Source organism: Crotalus tigris, unplaced genomic scaffold (genome assembly GCF_016545835.1).
Source record: "Crotalus tigris isolate CLP2741 ecotype Arizona unplaced genomic scaffold, ASM1654583v1 scf7180000019599.1365583, whole genome shotgun sequence".
NCBI lineage: Eukaryota > Metazoa > Chordata > Lepidosauria > Squamata > Viperidae > Crotalus > Crotalus tigris.
The window spans coordinates 1207862-1229201 of record NW_024097615.1 but is presented as its reverse complement, the minus strand read 5'-3'; the positions used below and the strand labels follow the sequence as shown (position 1 = coordinate 1229201).

At 47.2% G+C, this 21340-nt stretch overlaps 1 protein-coding gene across 18 annotated transcripts in view; it reads left to right on the top strand.

The window, feature by feature from the left end:
• The window catches only part of TNK2 (tyrosine kinase non receptor 2), a 134134-nt gene that overhangs the window by 5224 nt on the left and 107570 nt on the right, over positions 1 to 21340 (top strand). For 5 of the 18 annotated variants that reach the window (XM_039363783.1, XM_039363784.1, XM_039363781.1 and 2 more), the window contains exon 1: positions 12754 to 13449. In XM_039363783.1, the coding sequence (XP_039219717.1) occupies positions 12778 to 13449 (672 nt within the window). In that variant the 5' untranslated portion in view covers positions 12754 to 12777. Of the gene's footprint in view, positions 1 to 423; positions 504 to 4380; positions 5152 to 7782; positions 7994 to 12753; positions 13450 to 21340 lie in introns of those variants that run through there. The other 13 variants (XM_039363789.1, XM_039363788.1, XM_039363795.1 and 10 more) reach the window with 9 other exon arrangements.

The window sequence follows — 21340 nt, the reverse complement described above, 5'->3', positions numbered from 1 at the left end:
ACAGTACAATTAAGGCAGTGTTTCTCAACCTTGACAATTTTAAGGCATGTGGACTTCAACTCCCAGAATTCCACAGCCAGCATTGCTGGCTGTGGAATTCTGGGAGTTGAAGTCCACATGCCTTAAAATTGTCAAGGTTGAGAAGCACTGAACTAAGGAGAAACTTCCTGACAGTGAGAACAATTAACCAGTGAAACAATCTGCCTCCAGAAGCGGTGAATGCTCCAACACTGGAAGTTTTTCAGAAGAGACTGGACAGTTACTTGTCTGAGATGGTATAGGTTCTCCTGATGAGGCAGGGGGCTGGACTAGATGACCTCCAAGGTTCCTTCCAACTTTATTATTATTATTATTATTATTATTATTATTATTATTATTATTATTATTATTATTATTAATTATTATTAATTATTATTATTTAAGGAAAGTTCCTGGCAATCTCCTTTTGGAACAATAAATGGGGAGCTCAAGTCAGCAAGCCAATCTGCAAGTCTCATTGAGATGTATCTGCTTCAGTGTCAATCTGTTCTGTATCATATTTTGGTTTATTTTTAAGTGGCAAGAAAAAAAGCCCGAAGCATCAGGGAACAATTGGTCCCCAAGAATAGAAAGGAATAGGGTAGAAAGGAATCTAGAGCAGTGGTTCTCAACCTGTGGGTCGAGACCCCATTTGGGGTCGAACGACCATTTCACGGGGGTCGCCAAACAATGCAGTCCGCCATTTTTTCCCCCCTTTTCCTTAGCTGTGCTCCTCCCTTTTATTCTATTGGTTTTTGAAAGCCAATAGAATAGACTCTCTTGAATAGAGTCTCATTCTATTGGCTTTCCAAAGCCAATAGGAATTGTCCAGGTTGTCTCTGCCCTGCTGAGCCCGCCAAAAGTCCCATTCTGCAAACGGTGCTGCACCAGTTGAGTAGTCCTCGACTTACGACCGGTTGAGTAGTCCTCGACTTATGACTGGTTGGGGGTCGCGGTATTAAAAAGGTTGAGAACCACTGATCTAGGGGGCCATCTAGTCTAACCCCATATCCATGTACTGAAAAAAAAATAGCAGTCCATTTTTTCTTGAAAAACTACCAAGTTCTCCACCATGTCAATTAAACCCAACGTTTCTGTTGCTGGGCAAGACAGTGGCGTGAGGATTGCCCCATTTTACGACTTTCCTTCCCACGGTTATGTGAATCACTGCAGTTGTTAAGGCAGTCACACGGTTGTTAAGTGAATCCAACTTTGCTGTGGACTTGAAGGTGATTTGAGTGCATTACCCCGGGGCACTGCGACTCGTCATAAATCCGAGGCGGTTGACGAGTGTCTGAATTTTGATCAGGTGACTATGGGGGAATGCTGCAACGGTCGTAAGTGTGAAAAAAATGGTCGTAACTCCCTTTTTCCCCCGGGTGCTGTTGGAACTTTGAACAATTGCTCAATGACTGACTGTAAGTTTTAGGACTACTTAAGTCATTCATTTAGTGGTTGTTCAAAAATGCCAACAGTAACTTTGGACACAATGAGTAAACCTGGGTTAATTCAGTGGCTGGGGCTAAGGGTGTTGTAGGAATAGAATGGAACGGAACAGAATATTAAGGAATAGAATATTATGGAATAGAATAGAATATTACAGAAAAATAGAATAGAACATTACAGAAAATAGAATAGAAACTAGGATAGAATGGAATGGAATGGAATGGAATGGAATGGAATAGAATAGAACAGTGGTTCTCAACCTGTGGGTCGGGACCCCATTTGGGGTCGAATGACCATTTCACGGGGGTCGCCAAACAACGCAGTCCGCCATTTTTTCCCCCCTTTTCCTTAGCTGTGCTACTCCTTTTTATTCTATTGGCTTTTGAAAGCCAATAGAATAGACTCTCTTGAATAGAGTCTAATTCTATTTGCTTTCAAAAGCCAATAGGAATTGTCCAGGCTGTCTCTGCCCTGCTGAACCAACCAAAAGTCCCATTCTCCAAACGGTGCTGCACCAGTTGAGTAGTACTTGACTTACGACCGGTTGAGTAGTCCTCGACTTACGACCAGTTGGGGGTCACGGCATTAAAAAGGTTGAGAATCACTGGAATAGAATATTACAGAATAGAATATTACAGAATAGAATATTACAGAATAGAATATTACAGAATAGAATAGAATATTACAGAAAAATAGAATAGAACATTACAGAAAATAGAATAGAAACTAGAATAGGATAGAATAGAATAGAGAATGGAATGGAATAGAATAGAATATTACAGAAGAGAATAGAATATTACAGAAGAGAATAGAATATTACAGAAAATAGAATAGAAACTAGGGTAGAATAGAATATTACAGAACAGAACAGAACATAGCTGGACGGGACCTTGGAGGTCTTCTAGTCCAGCCCCCAGTTCAAGAATGTGGCAGAGAGGAGGGGTGCTTAAGGAATACCCTGATTAAATATTGGCAGGGCCAGATCAGATGGTAGCCTTCTTTTCCACTCTTTCTCTCCCTCCCCCCCCCGCCTTTAAGGAAAGGAATGGTTTGTTATCAGCCGAGACACAATGGCTGAACTTACCAGGGGCTCTGCTAATCTGGCTGGCTGGTGATAACCAGGTCCAGTCAAGAAGGCCCATTATTAATTATCCAAGGCAGAAATCGTGGGCGCTCCATCCCTGGAGATTTTTAAGAAGAGACTGGACAGCCACTTGTCTGAAATGGTTTAGGGTCTCCTGCCTGAGCAGGGGGCTGGACTAGAAGACCTCCAAGGTCCCTTCCAGCTCTATCATTCTGTAACTAATGGGGGGGGGGAGCAGAGAGGCTGCTGGCTCTGCAAAATGGGGCGCCCGATTTCCCCAAAAGAATTCTTGCCAGGCCGGAATTCGTCTTGCTTGGCATTAGCAACCAGACATAACAATCCAGTTTTTCACAGGTTGGCACAAGGTTTGGTTTGCTGGCTGGCGCATCGGGCTGAGTCATCCACCGGGCGCTGCAGGATGCAGTCCTCAAAATGTACTAACTAAAATTAGAAATTAAAACACACACACACACACCATCACACCGGTAAGTCCTCAACCTAACAACCGTGCGTTTAATGACCCTTGGAAGTTACAAGAGCACTGAAAAAAAGGGACTTGTGACCGGTTTTCACACTTACGACCGTTTTTCACACTTAACGACCATTGCAGCATCCCCTCACGGTCACGGGATCAAAATTTGGAGGCTTGGCAACCGACTCATATTTATGACGGTCGCGGGGTCCTGGGGTCAGGCGAGATCCCCTTTTGCGAACTTCTGACAAGCAAAGTCAGTGCACTTAACAGCCATGTCAATAACAACCCCCTGCAGTGATTCGCTTAACGACGGTAGCAAGAAAAGTCGTAAAATGGGGCAGAACACTCGCTTAACGAAGGTCTCGCTTCGCAATGAAGTTCGGGGGCTCCTGTGGGGTCGTAAGTCAAGGACTATAGCTGTGCCCATTGTCATAATGTGGGGAAAGCCATGGTCTCGGGACTGCAATGCCCATGCTCCCCGGCGCAAAGCATTTCCCAGGGATTGTGGCTGCTTTGGAGCATCTCCAGATTGCCCTAAACCAGGGGTAGGCAACCTCGGCTCTTTTTATGACTCGTGGACTTCAACTCCCAGAATTCCTGAGCCAGCCACACTGAGGGGAAAGGGAGCAGTTTCCAAGCTGAGCCATGCTGGCTGAGGAATTCTGGGAGTTGAAGTCCGCAAGTCATGAAGGGGCCATAGTTCCCCCATGCTGGCTGAGGAATTCTGGGAGTTGAAGTCCACCAGTCACGAAGGGGCCATAGTTCCCCTATGCTGGCTCAGGAATTCTGGGAGTTGAAGTCCACGAGTCATAAAAGAGCCAAGGTTGCCTACCCCTGCCCTATTTGGAGAGACCACAAATCGAATCTTTTCCCAGGAATCTTAAAATATGCTAAAATACAGGAAGGCAAGCTATCTCAAATGGCTGGGGTTCTCCTCAAGTCGGGATGGGGATACAAGCACACCCTGTGCTAAACTCAGTTAGTGTTATCCTTGTTTTAGTTGTGGGACTGCTGGGAGAAAACTAAGTCAGTTGCCAGAAGATATTTTATAGTACAACCAAGCCAGAACATGGCTTAATTTTGTCCCCAGTGTTGACTGAGTTGTGTGAATGCAGCCCCTGAGAAAGACAGGAGTTTGTAGAGTGTATTGGGGTAACTCAGAGTACAACCAAGCCAGAAGATGGCTTAATTTTCTCCCCAGTGTTGACCGAGTTGTGGGAATGCAGCCCCAGAGAAAGACAGGAGTTTGTCGAGTGTATTGGGGTAACTCAAGAGTACAACCGAGCCAGAACATGGCTTAATTTCCCCCCCCCCCCAGTGTTGACTGAGTTGTGTGAATGCAGCCCCCAAGAAAGACAGGAGTTTGTCGAGTGTATTGGGGTAACTCAGTGTACAACCAAGCCAGAACATGGCTTAATTTTCTCACCCAGTGTTGACCGAGTTGTGGGAATGCAGCCCCAGAGAAAGACAGGTATTTGTTGAGTGTATGTGTGTTTTTGTGTCTGTCTTTGTGTCTGCGTGTGCTGAGTGGGTGGAGGGGAGCAAGCAGGAGGGTGTTTGCAGCTGGTGTTATCAGCCTCGGTGTCCTTTCCCACACAATGCATCTTTTTTTTTCCTTTCAAGGACAGGATATCCGAAAAAGTTTCCAGCCGTTCAAGGAACGGCTGGGAAGGACGATGGAGCGATAGCCCCCCTGGTCCAGCCTGGCTGTGCACACTCGTTTGCCTGGGCCAGGATCTCTCTCCTCCCCTTGCAGATGTCCAAAGCCATCAGCTTGGCTGCATTCACACAACCTGGTTGCACAAAGAACCTGGCTGATGCAAAATCAAGAAAGGGTTGAGTGGCTCATCCTGGTTTGGTGTCTTCACTTTCCCTAATTTGAATCGGGGGTCCAAATATGGGCATGCGGACTATTGCTTTGAAGGGTGCATTTGGCCCCCGCCAGATTGAGGGCGCCCCTCCCTTTTTCCTGCCTGAGCAGGGGGTTGGACTAGAAGTCCTCCAAGGTCCCTACCGACTCTGTTATTCTCTTATTCTTTAACAACGACAGCAGGTTTTGCCGTGGATGTGACAGCCCCCCCAGCCCAAGGAGAACGTGGCAGGTGTGAAGGAGGATCAGGGGCTCGAAGTAAGTCGGTCTACCTGCTTTCCATTTGGGCATAATCCCCCCTTGCTATGTCTGCAACTGGTCACTTGGGCTTTTTCTGAAGGGGGCCTGGCAAGTTTGAGAGCTAGTTTGGTGTAGTGGTAAAGGTGCTGGCTTAGAAACCTGGAGGGTGTGAGTTCTAGTCCCGCACTAGGCATGAAAACTATCTGGGTGATTTTCTGCCAGTCACCAGGAAATGGTGAATTCTAGTCTTGTTTTAGGCACAAAACCTGGGTTTTTTGACCAGTCACTAGGAGACAGTGAATTCTAGTCCCTCTTTAGCCAGCTGGGTGCCTTTGGGCCAAACACTAGGAGACAGTGACTTCTAGTCCCGTCTTAGGCAGGAAAGCCAACTGGGTGACTTTGGGCCAATCACCAGGAGATGGTGAATTCTAGTCCTGCCTTACACATGAAAGCCAGCTGGGTGATTTTGGGCCGACCACCAGGAGACGGTGAGTTCTAGTTCTTAGGCATTGAGTGGATGATTTTGGCCTAACTCTTCTCTCCCCCCCCCCTCTGTCTGAGTCCACTTCACCTCACAGGGTTGTTGTGGGAAACAGGAGACAGTTTGCTGCCTTCACTTACTTATACCTGAATCAGGTGGAATAAAAATCAATCAATCAATCAATACCTGTCGGGCCTGCTTTCAAGAGAGCAATAAAGGCAGGTGTGCAGCCTATGAAAGCCGAGTGGCTGATCTCCTGCAGCCCAAAATTCCTGTTGCTAACGGGACTGTTGCTAAGTGAATTCTGCCCCATTTTACGACCTTTCTTGCCACTGTTGTTAAGTGAATCACTGCGGTGGTTAAGTCACCCAGTCGTTAAGTGACTTTGACTTTGCTTGTCAGAAGGTCACCAAAAGGGGGTCACACAATCCCGGGATGCTGCGACCGTCGTAAATACGAGCTGGTTGCCAAGGTCGTTAAGTGTGACAGACAATCAGAAGCCAACTTTTTCTGTGTCCTTGTAACTTTGAACGGTCATTAAATGGTTATTAAATGGAGGATGATCTGTAATGGCTTCGGGCCTACACGAGGAGAACGGCACGAATCTTAATTTGTCCGTTGCATAACCGAAAACGAGACCCTGTCGTCCATCTTGACGGTTGGCCACATCCTTTTTGTGTGCTTGTGTGTATCTTTGCCGTACCACACACGTGGGCGGCTACCTCATGATCCGTCTCCTCGCTTTCCTCTTTTTGCTGTTCCGCTACATCTTCCTGTTCGGACCCGGTTTGTGGCCGTTTCTGCCTTCGACTCAGACTTACGTTTGTTTCCTCCCATCCTCTGAGGGAACCTTCGATCCGGATTGAAGAGAGATGGGGGAGGCTGGATTCCCACGGCCGCTCATACTGGGCAGCCCCGGGACCTGCAGATGAGACTCATGGACCTTGTGATCCCTGCCCAGGTGTCCTGGCGGGTAAGGCCGGTGCCCTGAGCGCACCCCGGTTGTTGTGGGGACCCCCTTTCTCCCATCGTCCCTTCCCTCGCTTCTGCTTCTCTGCTAGGCTTCCGGTTCAGCTGGGCCTTGGTTCTGTAAATTTAATTTTTGTTTTAATTTTTTTAGTTTCGTTTCCTCCTGTTCCTTCTCTTCCACTTTCGGTCCCCCTCCCGCTTGTCAAATGCTGATTACAGGTGAGTCCTCAACTTAAAACCGGAGTTCAAAGTTACAACAGCACTGAAACGAGGGACTTGTGACCGTTTTTCGCACTTAACGACCGTTGCAACGTCCCCACAGTCATGTGATCAAAATTCAGACACTTGGCAACTGACTCATATTTAGGACGGTCGCAGTGTCCTGGGGTCATGTGATCCCCTTTTGCAACCTGAAGAGCAGTCAATGGAATAGAATGGAATAGAGAAAGAATACAGTAGAGTAGAATAGAATAGAATAGAATAGAATAGAATAGAATAGAATAGAATAGAATAGAATAGAATAGAATAGAACAGGAATAAAGAAAGAATAGTGAAAAAATAGAATGGAATAGAATAGAATAAGAAATAGAATGGAATAGAATAGAGAAAGAATAGAATGGAATAGAATAGAATAGAGAAAGAATAGAATAGAATAAGAAATAGAATAGAATAGGAGAAATAGAGAATAGAGAAAGAACAGAACAGAACAGAATAGACAGAGTTGGAAGGGACCTTGGAGGTCATCTAGTCCATCTAGACAGGAAACCCTATACCATTTCAGACAAATGGCTGCCCATTCTCTTCTTACAAACTTCCAGTGTTGGAGAACCCACAAGTTCCACTGGTTAATTGTTCTAATGGGGAAGCAGGATTCACTTAACAACTGCGTTAAATAACGTAATGACTGCAGTGATTCACTTAACAACTTCGGCAAGAAAGGTCCATAAAATGGGGCAAAACTCACTTAGCAACTGTCTCACTTAGCAACAGTTTTTCTCATCCAAATAGAAGTCTCTCCTTCCTGCATTTTCCCAACGGCATTTTTTTCCAGCGGACTTCCAAACTGTCTCGGCACGCACACGGACGCACGACAGTCTCGGCGGGACGTGTCCTTGCAGCCACATCCCGTTGCGCGCAGAGCGCCGCTGCAGCATTGGCACGTGTAGCAAGCCCAGATCTTTCTGTTCTCTTTCCCGCAGGTTTTTGAAGGATCCCTCCGTGGACCGAGTGGGCTAAGACCTCGCTGGCCGTGATCTGAACCTGGGGGATGTTTTCGCTGATTTCTTGAGGGGGGTGTCTTATATTCCACCCTCCCCCAAATAATTCCAGAGAATGAAACCAGTGGAAATTGAACCGCGTGGAAAAAAGCGGCTTGGAGGAGAGAACGTGATCCACGGTGCACGGATTCAGGTACGGAAACGCTTCCTCTCTGCATCGGTCTTCTTGTTTTGATCTCCAGATGTTTTGTAGCTGTTGGCTTCCTGGGTAGTGCTCGACTTCACCACCACCACAGTTGAGCCCCACGTGTCCGTCGCTAAGCGAGGCAATGGTTAAATGAGTTTCGCCCCATTTAAGGACTTGTCCTTGACACCGTCGTTAAGTGAATCGCAGCAGTGGTCAGACTAGTCCCGCGGACTTTAAGCGAATCGGGCTTCCCCTGGACTGTGCTTTGTCAGAAGGTCACAAAAGGGGGTCCCGTGCCCCCCCCGGGACGCTGCGACCATCGTAAATACGAGCCCGTTGCCAAGTGTCTACATTCTGATCACGTGACCACGGGGATGCAATGGTCGTTAAGTGAAAACTGGTCATAAGTCACTTGTATCAGCTGACGGTCATTAAATGAATTATAGAGGGGTAGGCAACCTCGGCTCTTTTATGACTTGTGGACTTCAACTCCCAGAATTCCTCAGCCAGCATAGGGGAACTATGGTTCCCTCATGACTCGTGGACTTCAACTCCCAGAATTCGTCAGCCAGCGTGAGGGAACTATGGCCCCCTCATGACTCGTGAACTTCAACTCCCAGAATTCCTCAGTGTGAGGCAACTATGGCCCCTTCATGACTTGTGGACTTCAACTCCCAGAATTCTTCAGTGTGAGGCAACTATGGCCCCTTCATGACTTGTGGACTTCAACTCCCAGAATTCTTCAGTGTGAGGCAACTATGGCCCCTTCATGACTTGTGGACTTCAACTCCCAGAATTCCTCAGTGTGAGGCAACTATGGCCCTTCATGACTTGTGGACTTCAACTCCCAGAATTCCTGAGCCAGCATGGGGGCAACTATGGCCCCCTTCATGACTTGTGGACTTCAACTCCCAGAATCCTTGAGCCAGCATGGCTCAGCTTGGTAACCTCTCCCTTTTCCCTCAGCATGGCTGTCTGAGGAATTCTGGGAGTTAAAGTCCACGAGTCATAGAAGAGCCAAGGTTGCCTACCCCTGGTTGGGACTATCTGTAATGTAGAATACTTGGGCGGAAACCCACAAATGAATGTCAGTTGTTAACCTGGTGGAGTGTTGTCCAACCTGGCAGGGTGAGCGTTGAAGAAACAGATTTTCTTCCAAGATCTAAAGTCGGTGATCAGCTGTCAGGATCCGTTTCCACACCCCAGTCTGGGCAGAGCTGTGAAGAAGGAGAAGCTGGTTGATCAGCAGAAGAGCAACTAAGATGACCAAAAGCCTGGAGACTAAAACATATGAAGAATGATTGCAGGATTTGGGTATGGCCAGTCTAGAGAAAAGGACTGGGGGGGTGGACATGATAGCAGTTTTCCAATATTTGAGGGGTTGCCCCAAAGAAGAGGGGGGTCAAGCTATTCTCCAAAGCAGCAGAAGGCAGGACAAGAAGCAACGGGTGGAAACCAAGGAGAGAAGCAACCTAGAATTAAGGAGAAACAACCAGTGGAACTACTTGCCACCAGAAGTTGTGGGTGCTTCATCACTGGAAGCTTTGAAGGACTGGACAGCCACTTGTAGGCCAGGATCTCCTGCTTGAGCAGGGGGCTGGACTAGAAGACCCCCAGGGTCCCTTCCAGTTCTATTGTGATCGATCGATCGATCCCAGCCGCATTTGGGCGACTGGATCCCCGCTTGGAATGTGACGCCGCCGTTATTTATTAATGAGATTTGTCTACTTCTGCCTGAAACCAGATCCGGTTCAAGGCCGTTTACCCATTAAACGTAATGCACAATCAATGCAGCAATTAATCGAAACGGCCTCCCCAGCTTCGTTTGCAGTTCATTGAAACATTAAAAGCCAACAAAACAAGGATTTATTGGCGGCTGGAGGCACCGCTGAATTTCAAAGAGACTTCTTGCTTGCTTCTGGTGGCACAACATCACCAGGGACCCTGGAGGTCTTCTAGTCCAACCCCCTTCTCAGGCAGAAGTCGGGCTTCTCTAACTGTTGTGTATATAGGCAGGCCTCGTCTTAATGGCTTGCAAATGGAGTTGGCTTGTGGGAAACTGGCTGGGAAGCTTGGGAGTAGCGATCCTGTGTGACCCCAGCACAGTGCAACTGAGGCCGTCCTCGCACTTACGACCATCGTAGCATCCTTAATAGTCGCGTGATCAAACTGCAGGCACCTCGGTCAACTGGAATGTAGTTAACGACAGTTGCACTTTCCCAGGGCCGAGTAATCACCATTTGTGACCGATCCAGTTGGAGTCCGACAAGCAAAAGTCAATGGGTGGGGGGGGGGAAAGCTGGGTTCGCTTAACGACCGTGTGATTCACTTAACAACTGCAGGTTCACTTAGCAGCCAGGGCAAAAAAAAATGTCGTAAAATTGGGGACAACTCATTGAACACCTGCCTTGCTTATTATCAGTGGACATTCTGTTTCCAACTTGTGGTCGTAAATTGAGGACTAGCTGCATAGACATGGACGAGCCAGAGGACCAGGGGTCCACATGGGACCTTCCAGTGTTGTACAGGGGTTGCAACTTCCCTCCTGGCCAATGGAGGCCTTTCACAGCAGAGTGATGAACCAAGGGGTTGCAGACTGCAATTCCTGCATTATTTGGGGCGGGTTAGACTAGTTGATCTCTAAGGTGCCCTGCGACTCTTAAATTCTGCCGTACGGTATTCTGTCAGACGATTACAGCTAGTCCTTGGCTTACAGCCACAATGGAACCCCAGCGTTTCTCTCGCGAAGTGAGACAAGGGTTAACATGAGTTTTGTCCCGTTTTACGACCTTTCCTGCCACCGTTGTTAAGTGAATTGCTCCAGTTAGTAACAAGGTTGTTCAGTGAACCTGGCTTCCCCATTGACTTTGCTGGTCAGGAGGTCGCAAAAGGGGATCCCATGATCCCCAGGACGGACACTGCGACCGTCGTAAATACGAGTCAGTTGACCAGTGTCTGAATTTTGATCACTTGACCGCGGGGAATGCTGCAACGGTCGTAAGTGAGAAATGGTCATAAGTGTGAAAAATGGATGACTTGGGGCCAGTTCCCCGACCCCTCCCTTTCTCTCAGCACCACCCACCTCACAGGGTGGTGGTTCTAGGGAAGATAGGAGGAGGTAGGCGTGTGTTTGCCTCCTTGAGTTCTTTGCACAAACAATATAAAGGCAGGACATAAACGAGCTTAGCTAGCTCCATACAGGTAGTCCTCGGCTTACAACAGTTCATTTAGTGACCGTTCAAGCACTAGCTGGCCAGGCCTCAGTATGATCCCAACATCCTGCTAGAGCAGAGAGCTGGACTAGAAGATCTCCAAGGTCTCTTCCAGCTTCTATTCTATTCTATTCTATTCTATTCTATTCTATTCTATTCTATTCTATTCTATTCTATTCTATTCTATTCTATTCTATTCTATTCTATTCTATTCCTTTCTCTTCTCTTCTATTTTCCAATATCTATTCTATATTCTATTCTCTACTCTCTTCTATTCTATATTCCAATATCTATTCTATATTCTATTTTATATCCTATCCTATATTCTATTCTATTCTATATTCTAATATCTATTCTATTCTATTTTCTATTTTATTCTATTTTCTATTCTATTTTATTCTATTCTAGTCTATATTCCAATATTTTTTCTAGTCTATATTCTATTCTATTCTATTCTATTCTATTCTATTCTATTCTATTCTATTCTATTCTATTCTATTCTATTCCTTGTAAGGTAGGACAATATCCACACTAGCACACTGCCCATAAAAACGTGAGTGCCGAGGGCAAAAAGATCACCTGCAAGACACACAGTGGTTCCTTTCACACAATAAGGCCAGTCCCCGACTTACAACAGTTTGTTAGTGACCGTTCAAAGTTATAGCGGCACTCAAAAAGCGACTTACGACCGGTTTTCATACATAGGACCGTTGCTGCATCCCCGCGGCCCCGTGATCAAAACTTGCCAAGATACTTGACAATTTCGTTTACCTTTACGATGGTCGCAGTGTCTCGAGGCCCCGGGAATTCCCTTTTGTGACCTTCCGACAAGCCAAAGTCCGTGGGGCAAGCCGGATTCACTTAAAAGAACGTCGCTAAACGAACTAAGTTAACTGTGACTAAATGAACAACCACAGCGGTTTGCTTTAACCGCTGCGGCAGGGAAGATCGTCAAGCGGAACCAAACCCACTTAACAAATGTTCCACTTACAGCAGTGGTTCTCAACCTTTCTAATGCCGTGACTCCATAATACAGTTCCCCTTGTTGTGGTGACCCCCAAGTGGGTGTGGCCACCAATAAGAGGGAGTAGGACAGCTAGGGAAAAGGGAAAAAAATGGTGGACAGCGTGGTTTGGCGACCCCCGTGAAATGGTCGTTTGACCCCAAATAGGGTCCCGACCCACAGGTTGAGAACCACTGACTTACAAAGTTGTGGTCATAACTCGAGAATCCTGCATGAACCAGAACAGCAAGCAAGAATAGCAAAGCCTAAACTAGCCAGGTTCAGGTCAAGCTATTCTCCAAAGCGCCTGAAGGCAGGAGAAGAAGCAACGGGTGGAAACTCATCAAGGAGAGAAACAACCTAGAACTAAGGACAAACTTCCTGACAGTGAGAACAATTAACTAGTGGAACTACTTGCCTCCAGAAGCGGTGAATGCTCCAACACTGGAAGTTTTTAAGAAGAGACTGGACAGCCCTTTGTCCGAAATGGTCTAGGGTTTCCTGCCTGAGCAGGGGGTTGGACTAGATGACCTCCAAGGTCCCTTCCAACTTTTATTATTATCATCATCATCATCATGGGTAGCCCAGTTGCTCCTCGATTGTGCAGCTGTAATTGTGCGTTTTTTTCCGTCTCTCCCCACGGATGGGCTACCTCCCTTGTTATTGGGAGGCGACAGGTGAGACCGAAGGGGAGGGGCCTTCAGGAGACCCCACCCCCAAGCTGGCAGCTCCCCGTCTCCTTTTCCCCAGGGAAATCCAACCTCCACCCACCCCGTCCGCTGACGTTGCTGTTTTCGGGATTTGTCGGATCCGATGCAAATCCGAGTCGGGCCTTTTTGCAACTTTCCCCAATGATAGACTTTGCCCCGTGCAACGCCCGGCTTTCGGATGCCCTCCAGGCCTGCCGGGTATGTGTGTGTGTGCAGTTCCAGCGTGTGTGCGTTTGTGTGTGTGTCTGTGTGGGCCGCCCACCCACCCATCCACGGAGTGGCAGCACTGACGAGGCTGCAAGGCCGAACCCCCCCCCTCCCCGTGTTGCTAAGCAACCAGTGGTCACCTTCCTCCTCGCATGCATGCCAGGATGGGTGAAGTCATGGTCATGTGACCGGCTGGCCAATTGGGAGCGAGGCAGCCTGGATGGGCGAGCGAGACAGAGAGAGAGAGAGAGGAACTTCTGGACAGATGTGCAGGACGGGCAACCGGCCACCTGTGCCGTAATCCTAGCCCTTCCGGACGGGATGCAAATGGTGAGTTACAGCAAGGAGGCGGGAGATTCCCCCCCCCCCCCGAACAAGGCTGCCTTTCTCCCCTGCGCCAGGCGCGGGAGTTGCAAACCAGTTGCACCGGCTGAGTGCCAGTCTTGTTTTCCCAACCCTCTGGGACGGCCCAGGATCTTGGCAGCTTCCTCCCCAAGCCAGACAGAGGGAAAAGCAGAAAAGTCCCAGTGAAAAGAACGGGCGGCCGGCGATGCACCATGGGTCCCTGCCCGCAGCGCCTAAGGAGCTCCAGAGCTGGAAGATCAGGGAGTCCGGCTGGTGGGGTCAAGTAGCGGGGTTTGGCTTGAAATCGGGGAGCTGGGACAGAAACACACACAGACACAACAGAGAGATACACACATACGTGAAGATCAGGTGTGTGTATTTTTGCACAAGTTTGTTCGGAGAAGTTGGTGATTGCAAAGTGTCACAAGCCCCGCTGCGTCAGAAGCTTGGGTTGTGGGTCTCCGGTTCACACCCCAGTGTCGCCCGCGTTGCGGGGTTCCCCCTGCAAAAGATGCCTCTTAGCTTGGCGCAAAGGACCAGGGTTGTGCCATCGTATGTGTGACATCCCACGTGCTCCCTGCCTTGGGGAAGGTTTTTGCTATCGGACCTCGGGTTTAACGTCAGGAAATTGCAGGCTGCAGCGTTAATGCAGCCGTGTTGCATCCTAATGGATTATCGGGGTGTTGTGCAAATGTAGAAATGGGGCAGTGTACATGTAGTCCTTGACATAGGACCGAATTGGAGTCCCAAATTTCCGTCGCTAAGCGAGACACCTGCTAAAGTGAGCTTTGCCCCATTTTAAACAACCTGTCTCGCCTCGGTTGTTAAATGAATCACCGCAGTTGTTCAATTAATAACACGGTTGTTAAGTGAATCCGGCTTCCCCATCGACTTTTGCTTGTCGGGAGGTCACAAGGGGATCCCGTGATCCCAGGAGACACTGCGACCGTCGTAAATATGAGTCAGTTGAGCATCTGAATTTGGATCACGTGATCTTGGGGCTGCTTCAAAGGTCATAGCTGGAAAACGGTCATAAGTCGCATTTTTCAGTGCTGTTGTGACTTTGGTCACTAAAGGAACTGTTGTAAGTTGGGGACTAGCTGTATTGTGTGAAAGGAACCACTGTGTGTCTTGGAGGTGATCTTTTTGCCCTCAGCAGCCACATTTTTTACGTGCAGCGTGGTGGCGTGGATATCGTCCTACTTTGCAAGGATGTTGTGATCATGACTAAGGCCTGGCCAGCTAGTGCTTGAATCTTAAACCGTGCTTGCCCTTAAGAGTCACCTAAAGACTTCACATAATAATAATAGTAGTAGTAATAGTAGTAGTAGTAGTAGTAGTAGTGGTAGTAGTAGTAATAGTAGTAATAAAAGTTGGAAGGGACCTAGGAGGTCATCTAGTCCAATCCCCTGCTCAGGCAGGAAACCTATACATAATCCAGAAAGTAACCGCCTGAATGCTGGCTAGTTTAAACCAGGTAGTCCTCACATTATGACCACAATTCTGAGCCAGCAAGGTGGTCGTTAAATGAGTTTCATGCCACAATTTTATGACCTTTTTTGTCATGGTTATTAAATGAATCACTGCAGTGGTTAAGTGGGTCACACGTCGTTAAGCTAATCTGTTTTTTCCCCGTTGACTTTGTTGGATGCCAGCTGGGAAATGGTGATCACGTGACCCTGGGGTATTACAACAGTCGTAAGTACAAGCCAGTGGCCTAGCACCCCAATTTTGATCATGTGACTGGAGGAGTTGCTGTAACGGTTGTAAGTGTGAGGACCGTCCTTAAGTCAATTCTTTTAGGGCCGTTACTTCGAAGGACCGCTAAACAAATAGGTTATAAGTGGATCTCTCGTGAGCTACGTGTTGGCTTCTGAATGTAATTTTGAGATGCTGGTTTTTAACGTTTGAAGGTGTTGTGTTCTCCTCTCGAACTGGTTTTGAGGTGCCTGACTCAGTTTCCTGAGAGAACCTGTTAGTGGCTCCCCACAAATTGATGGGGTGGAGAGCTGTGGGTGGGGGTTCTCTGCTGGGACGCCAGTAGCCTCCTCCTAGATCAGGGATCTCCAAACTGGATGGGGAATTCTGGGAGTTGAAGTCCACACATCCATGTTTGGAGAACCCTGCCCTAGATATTGGAACATGGTCTTTGTGCTTTCTGTATAGCTATTAAAAACTGAACCGTTTCCAAAAGAGCTGGAGAAACAGACTGTTGCCAGTGATGTATTTTAACTGTGTTTTTTCCCCCCAAGTTGCATGGTTTAAAAAAAGTAATTCTTTTTCTATTTGTCTTTTTAAGATCCGTAAACTGTCCAAAATCACCATTTTCAGGGAGATGGGTGGCCTATTGGATGGATGGATAAATGAATGAATAACTGGATGAATGAATGATGGATAAATGGATGGATGGATGGATAAAGGGATAAATGGATGAATGACAGATGAATAAATGGGTGGATGGATAAATGGATGGATGATTATTGGATGGATAAATGAATGGGTGATGGATGGACAGATGGATAGATGGATAAATGGATGAATGATGGATGGATGGATAAATGGATGAATGATGGATGGATAAATGGATGAATGATGGATGGATGGATAAATGGATAAATGGATGAATGATGGATAAATGGATGGATAGGTGGATAAATGAATAAATGATGGATGGATAAATGGGTGGCTGGATGGATCGATGGATAAATGGATGAATGATGGATAAATGGATGGATAGATGGATAAATGATGGATAAATGGATGGATGATGGATGAATAAATGGGTGGATGGATAAATAGATGGATAAACAGATGAGTGATTATTGGATAGATGGATAAATGGATGGATGGATTTGTGTGTAACAAATAATGCTCAATTTACAAGCACACGGGCTCCGAATTTTATCCACTGAGCAAGGCAGTTGTTAAACGAGTTGTACCCCATTTTACAACCTTTGTTTTTGCCACAGTCATGCGGTCATTAAGTGAATCCAGCTTTCCCCCATTGACTTTGCTTGCCACTAAGAGCAGTCACGTGCTGCAACTGTCATAAATAGGTGGCAGTTGCCAGGTACCCAGATTTTGATCACATGACCCTGGGAATGCCACCGTCGTAAGTGTGAAAAACGGTCGTAAGGCCCTTTTTTTCCAGTGCTGCTGTCATTTCAGACGGTCACTAAACGAACAGTTGTAAGTCGAGGACAACCTGTATAAGACGTAGTCAGATTTGCTTTTTATTTCATTTTCCGGATGTTTTAAATGTATTTTTATGGACGTTTCGTAAACACCAAGAACCGTTTGGAACGTGGTGGGTGAATAGATAAATAAATAAAACGAATAAATAATAATCATAATAATAAAAAAAAAGAGGAGAATGTTTGTGACGCTTGAGGCTGTCAGCCAGTAAAATAAAAGTTAGGACCACAATATGTGACAGTTCCTCAGTCTGGATTGCTCTCTGCCCCAAATGATTTACACTTGAGCAAGCGGGCTGGACTAGATGACCTCAGGGTTCCCGCCCCATTCCAGAACGATGTCAAACATGCCATGATAGGTTGCAAGACTTGACTTGCTGTCTGATGGCTCACACAGCTGAGGTCACCTGCCTTGTGAGGATCCTTCACGGCAAACGCTGGTGCCTCATCGTCCGCTTCCGATCACATGCGTGATGACAACACACCTGAGGGTTTCGCAAAATGTGTGTGAAGGAGGAGGCGCTGGTTTCTCCCGTCTCCCTGTGTGAAGATGCTGAGCCTTTAATTGTGGCATTTCAAGCGGCTGAAATCCTTCCGTTTCTGAGCTCCCCTTCCTTCCAAGGTAGGAAACCCGGATCTGTCAAACGGTTGTGTGAAGATCATCACAACTCTAAGCAGGGCTGAGAGATGCAGGTTTTTGTTGTGCAGGTGTAACTGGGCGGTTTGGGGAAGGCAGAAACGCCCCCCCTTGCTTATGGGGGACAGGAGTCTTTAAAAGAAAAGCAGGAGATCCTGTACAGGTGGTCCTCGACTTACGACTGTTCTGTTTAGTGACTGTTTGAAGTTACCACATCACCACAATTCTTAGCAGAGCTGCGAGATCCAGGTTTTCGTTATGCAGGTGTATTTGGGCGGTTTGGGGAAGGCAGAACCTCCTTGCTTCTGGGGGACAGGAGTCTTTAAAAGAAAAGCAGGCGCCCCGTACAGGTAGTCCTCGACTTACGACTGTTCTGTTTAGTGACCGTTCGAAGTTACAACGCCAGACTGACAAGACTGACCTAGGATCGTTTTTCACACTGATGACCCTGGCACCCTCTCCACATGGTCAAGAGATCAAAGTTCGGACACCCTTGGCAACAGACTCGTACTTACGACGGTCGCAGTTTCCTGGGATCCTGGGGTCTCCCTTTTGCGGCCTTCTGACAAGCCAAGTCAACGGGGAAGCCAGATTCACTTAACAACCGTGTTGCTAACTTAACTGCAATGATTAACTGGGGCAAGAAAGGTCGTAAAGTGGGGGAAAACTCCTGACAAGTGTCTCACTTAGCGACGGAAATTTTGGGGCTCAATCGTGGTCATAAAACCTCTGACAAGCAAAGTCAACGGGGCAAACCAGGTTCACTGAACAACTTCACGACTGCAGTGATTCACTTAACAACGGGAGCAGGAAAGGTCGCAAAGTGGGACACAAGTGAAACATCTGTCTTCGCTCAGCAATGGAAATGTTGGTCTCCCTTGTAGTCGTAAGTCGAGGACTACCTGTAACCCTGGGCTTTTTAAGGGCGGCCTGTTTCCCCCGCCGAGGTGATTTTTTGAGGCGTGTTAACTTCGTGTTTGGATGCAGGAGTTGGCCACATCTGAAGCGTTTGAAGTTGTGTAACAATTGTATTGTTACTTTGATTGTTGGTTGGCGATGGGGGGAAGATTGTGTTATTCTTATAAAGCAGGGGGTCTTCAAACTTAGCGCTTTTGTGACTTGTGGATTTCAACTCCCAGAATCCCTCAGCCAGCCTCCATTTTGTTTGTTAGATTTAAGACGGGAGTCTTCAAACTTGGCCCTTTTGTGACTTGTGGACTTCAACTCCCAGAATCCCTCAGCCAGCCTCCATTTTGTTTGTTAGATTTAAGACAGGGGTCTTCAAACTTGGCTCTTTTATGACTTGTGGACTTCAACTCCCAGAATCCCTCAGCCAGCCTCCATTTTGTTTGTTAGATTTAAGACAGGGGTCTTCAAACTTGGCCCTTTTAGGACTTGTGGACTTCAACTCCCAGAATCCCTCAGCCAGCCTCCATTTTGTTTGTTAGATTTAAGACAGGGGTCTTCAAACTTGGCCCTTTGATAACTTGTGGACTTCAACTCCCAGAATCCCTCAGCCAGAAAAAAAGGGGCATCCACAGCCACAATTATTATTATGGCTTTGTGGCCTTTTTAATCCACCTATCGAGTCCTCCCCAAGGAGCTGGGATGGGCAGATATGTGGATATTGGATGCCGAGAAAGGTCTCCATGGCAGGATGGAAGCTGTTCAAGTCAAGCTGCCTTTTGCAATTGACCCAATATGGATTTTTGTCAATGCTGATGGTTATTGTTATCACTGTGGCCAGATGTTTAGGCTGGATTTGGCATCTTGGTCCACCTATTGAGTCCTTCCCAAGGACCTTGGATGGGCAGATGTTGTCTGATAGTGTTGATGGACGCTGGGATGGATGAACGGAGGAATGGAAACTGGGATGGATGGATGGAAGCTGGGATGGATGGAAGTTGGGATGGATGGATGGAAGCTGGGATGGATGGAAGCTCGGACGGATGGATGGATGGAAGCTGGGATGGATGGAAGCTCGGACGGATGGATGGATGGAAGAAAGCTGGGATGGATGGAAGCTCGGACGGATGAATGGATGGAAGAAAGCTGGGATGGATGGATGGATGGATCGATGGATGGAAGCTGGGATGGATGGATGGATGGATGGATGGATGGATGGATGGATGGATGGATGGATGGAAGCTGGGATGGATGGATGGATGGATGGATGGAAGCTGGGATGGATGGATGGATGGAAGCTGGGATGGATGGATGGATGGATGGAAGCTGTCCCAAGTCAAGCTGCCTTTTGCAATTGACTGGTGGGAATTTTGTCAATGCCGATGGTTGTTGTTATGGTTCACCACATAGCCAGATATTTAGACTGGATTTGGAATTTTTGTCCACCTATTGAGTCCTTCCCAAAGATTTGAAATAGGCAGATGTTGATATTTGGATGGTGTTAAAGGTCTCCCTCCTCTCTTTCTTTCTTTCTTTCTTTCTTTCTTTCTTTCTTTCTTTCTTTCTTTCTTTCTTTCTTTCTTTCTTTCTTTCTTCCTTCCTTCCTTCCTTCCTTCCTTCCTTCCTTCCTTCCTTCCTTCCTTCCTTCCTTCTCAAACAGTAATAAACCCTCTGCAAGTTTCCCACCTTTTAAAAATCTCTGAGAAAGTTGCTTATGCCTTATCTTCCTTTGAGGCTTAGCAGGCTTCCCTGGGGAAGGGAGAAATTACACAAACGCACACAAACACACACGGCACAAACGGGCTTCCTGCCAGCAGTGGCATTTTTCCTGACTTTCCCAGCATGTGTTTGTTTCTCTGGGTTTCGGGAGACGGCGGCTGGCAGCTCACCCGTCCCTCCTCCGTCACTTCCGCCTGCCACAGCCTACATGTGTTTCCTGGATTCTTGTTGTACCCCACACAGCCGTGACATCATTGCGTGGGCCAAGCATTTTGCACATGTGTGGGCAGAGAAGGAGGCCGTGGGCTCTTTTCGCTTCTGTGGGGTGCAGAGAGGTGGAAAAGATGGCCTGGATCCGGATTTGGAAAGTGGGAAGGAGAAGGAGCTAAAGAGGAACATGGGATATGTAGAATCCTAGGGCAGGAAGGGCCCTTGGAGGTCCTCTAGTCCAACCTCTTGCCCAAGGCAGGAGATCCTATAGACCTATACCATTCGGGACAAATGGAATAGAGTCTGTGCCCATTCACACGTGCACGGAAGGTGATTTGCAAGGATGAGCAGTTGGATCAGGATTAGATTGTGGCTTCTTTCTTTTTTTTTTTTTTTTTCTTTCTTTCTTTCTTTCTTTCTTTCTTTCTTTCTTTCTTTCTTTCTTTCTTTCTTTCTTTCTTTCTTTCTTCTTCCTCCCCTCCCTTATTTTTTCCTCCCTCTTCTTTCTTTCCTCCCCCTCCTTTCTTTCCTTCCTTTCCTCCCTTTTTCTTTCCTCCCTCCCTCCCTTCCTCTATCCTTTCTTTCTTCCTCCCCTCCCCTCCCTTCTTTTTTCCTCCCTCTTTCTTTCCCCTCATTCTTTCTTTCCTTCCTTCCTTTCCTCCCTTTTTGTTTCCTCCCTCCATTCCTCTATTTTTTCTTTTTTCCTCCCTACCTCTTACTTTCTGCTCTTTCTTCCCTCCCCTCCCTTCTTTTTTCCTCCCTCTTCTTTCTTTCCTCCCCCTCCTTCAATCTTTCCTCCCTCTTTCTTTCCTTCCTGCCCCTTCCTTCCTTCCTTCCTTCCTTCCTTCCTTTCTTTCTTTCTTCCTTCCTTCCTTCCTTCCTTCCTTTCTTTCTCTTCCTTCCCTCCCTTTTACAAATAACGCAAGGTGGCCAGCATAAATAACCAACCCACCTCCTTCACTTCTCCTTTCCTCAACTTACCAGCACCCTGTGAGGTGGGTTGGGCTGAGAGAGAGGGAGGGACTGGCCCAAAGTCAGCCAGCTGGCTTTCATGGCTAAGGCAGGAAATGAACTCAGGTCTCCCTCTGGCTTTCTAACTGGGTGCCTCAGCCACTAGAGTCTAACTGGCTTAACAAGGGACAACAACCTCATTCTCAAATCCAGGGGTCTTCAAACTTGGCCCTTTTATGACTTGTGGACTTCAACTCCA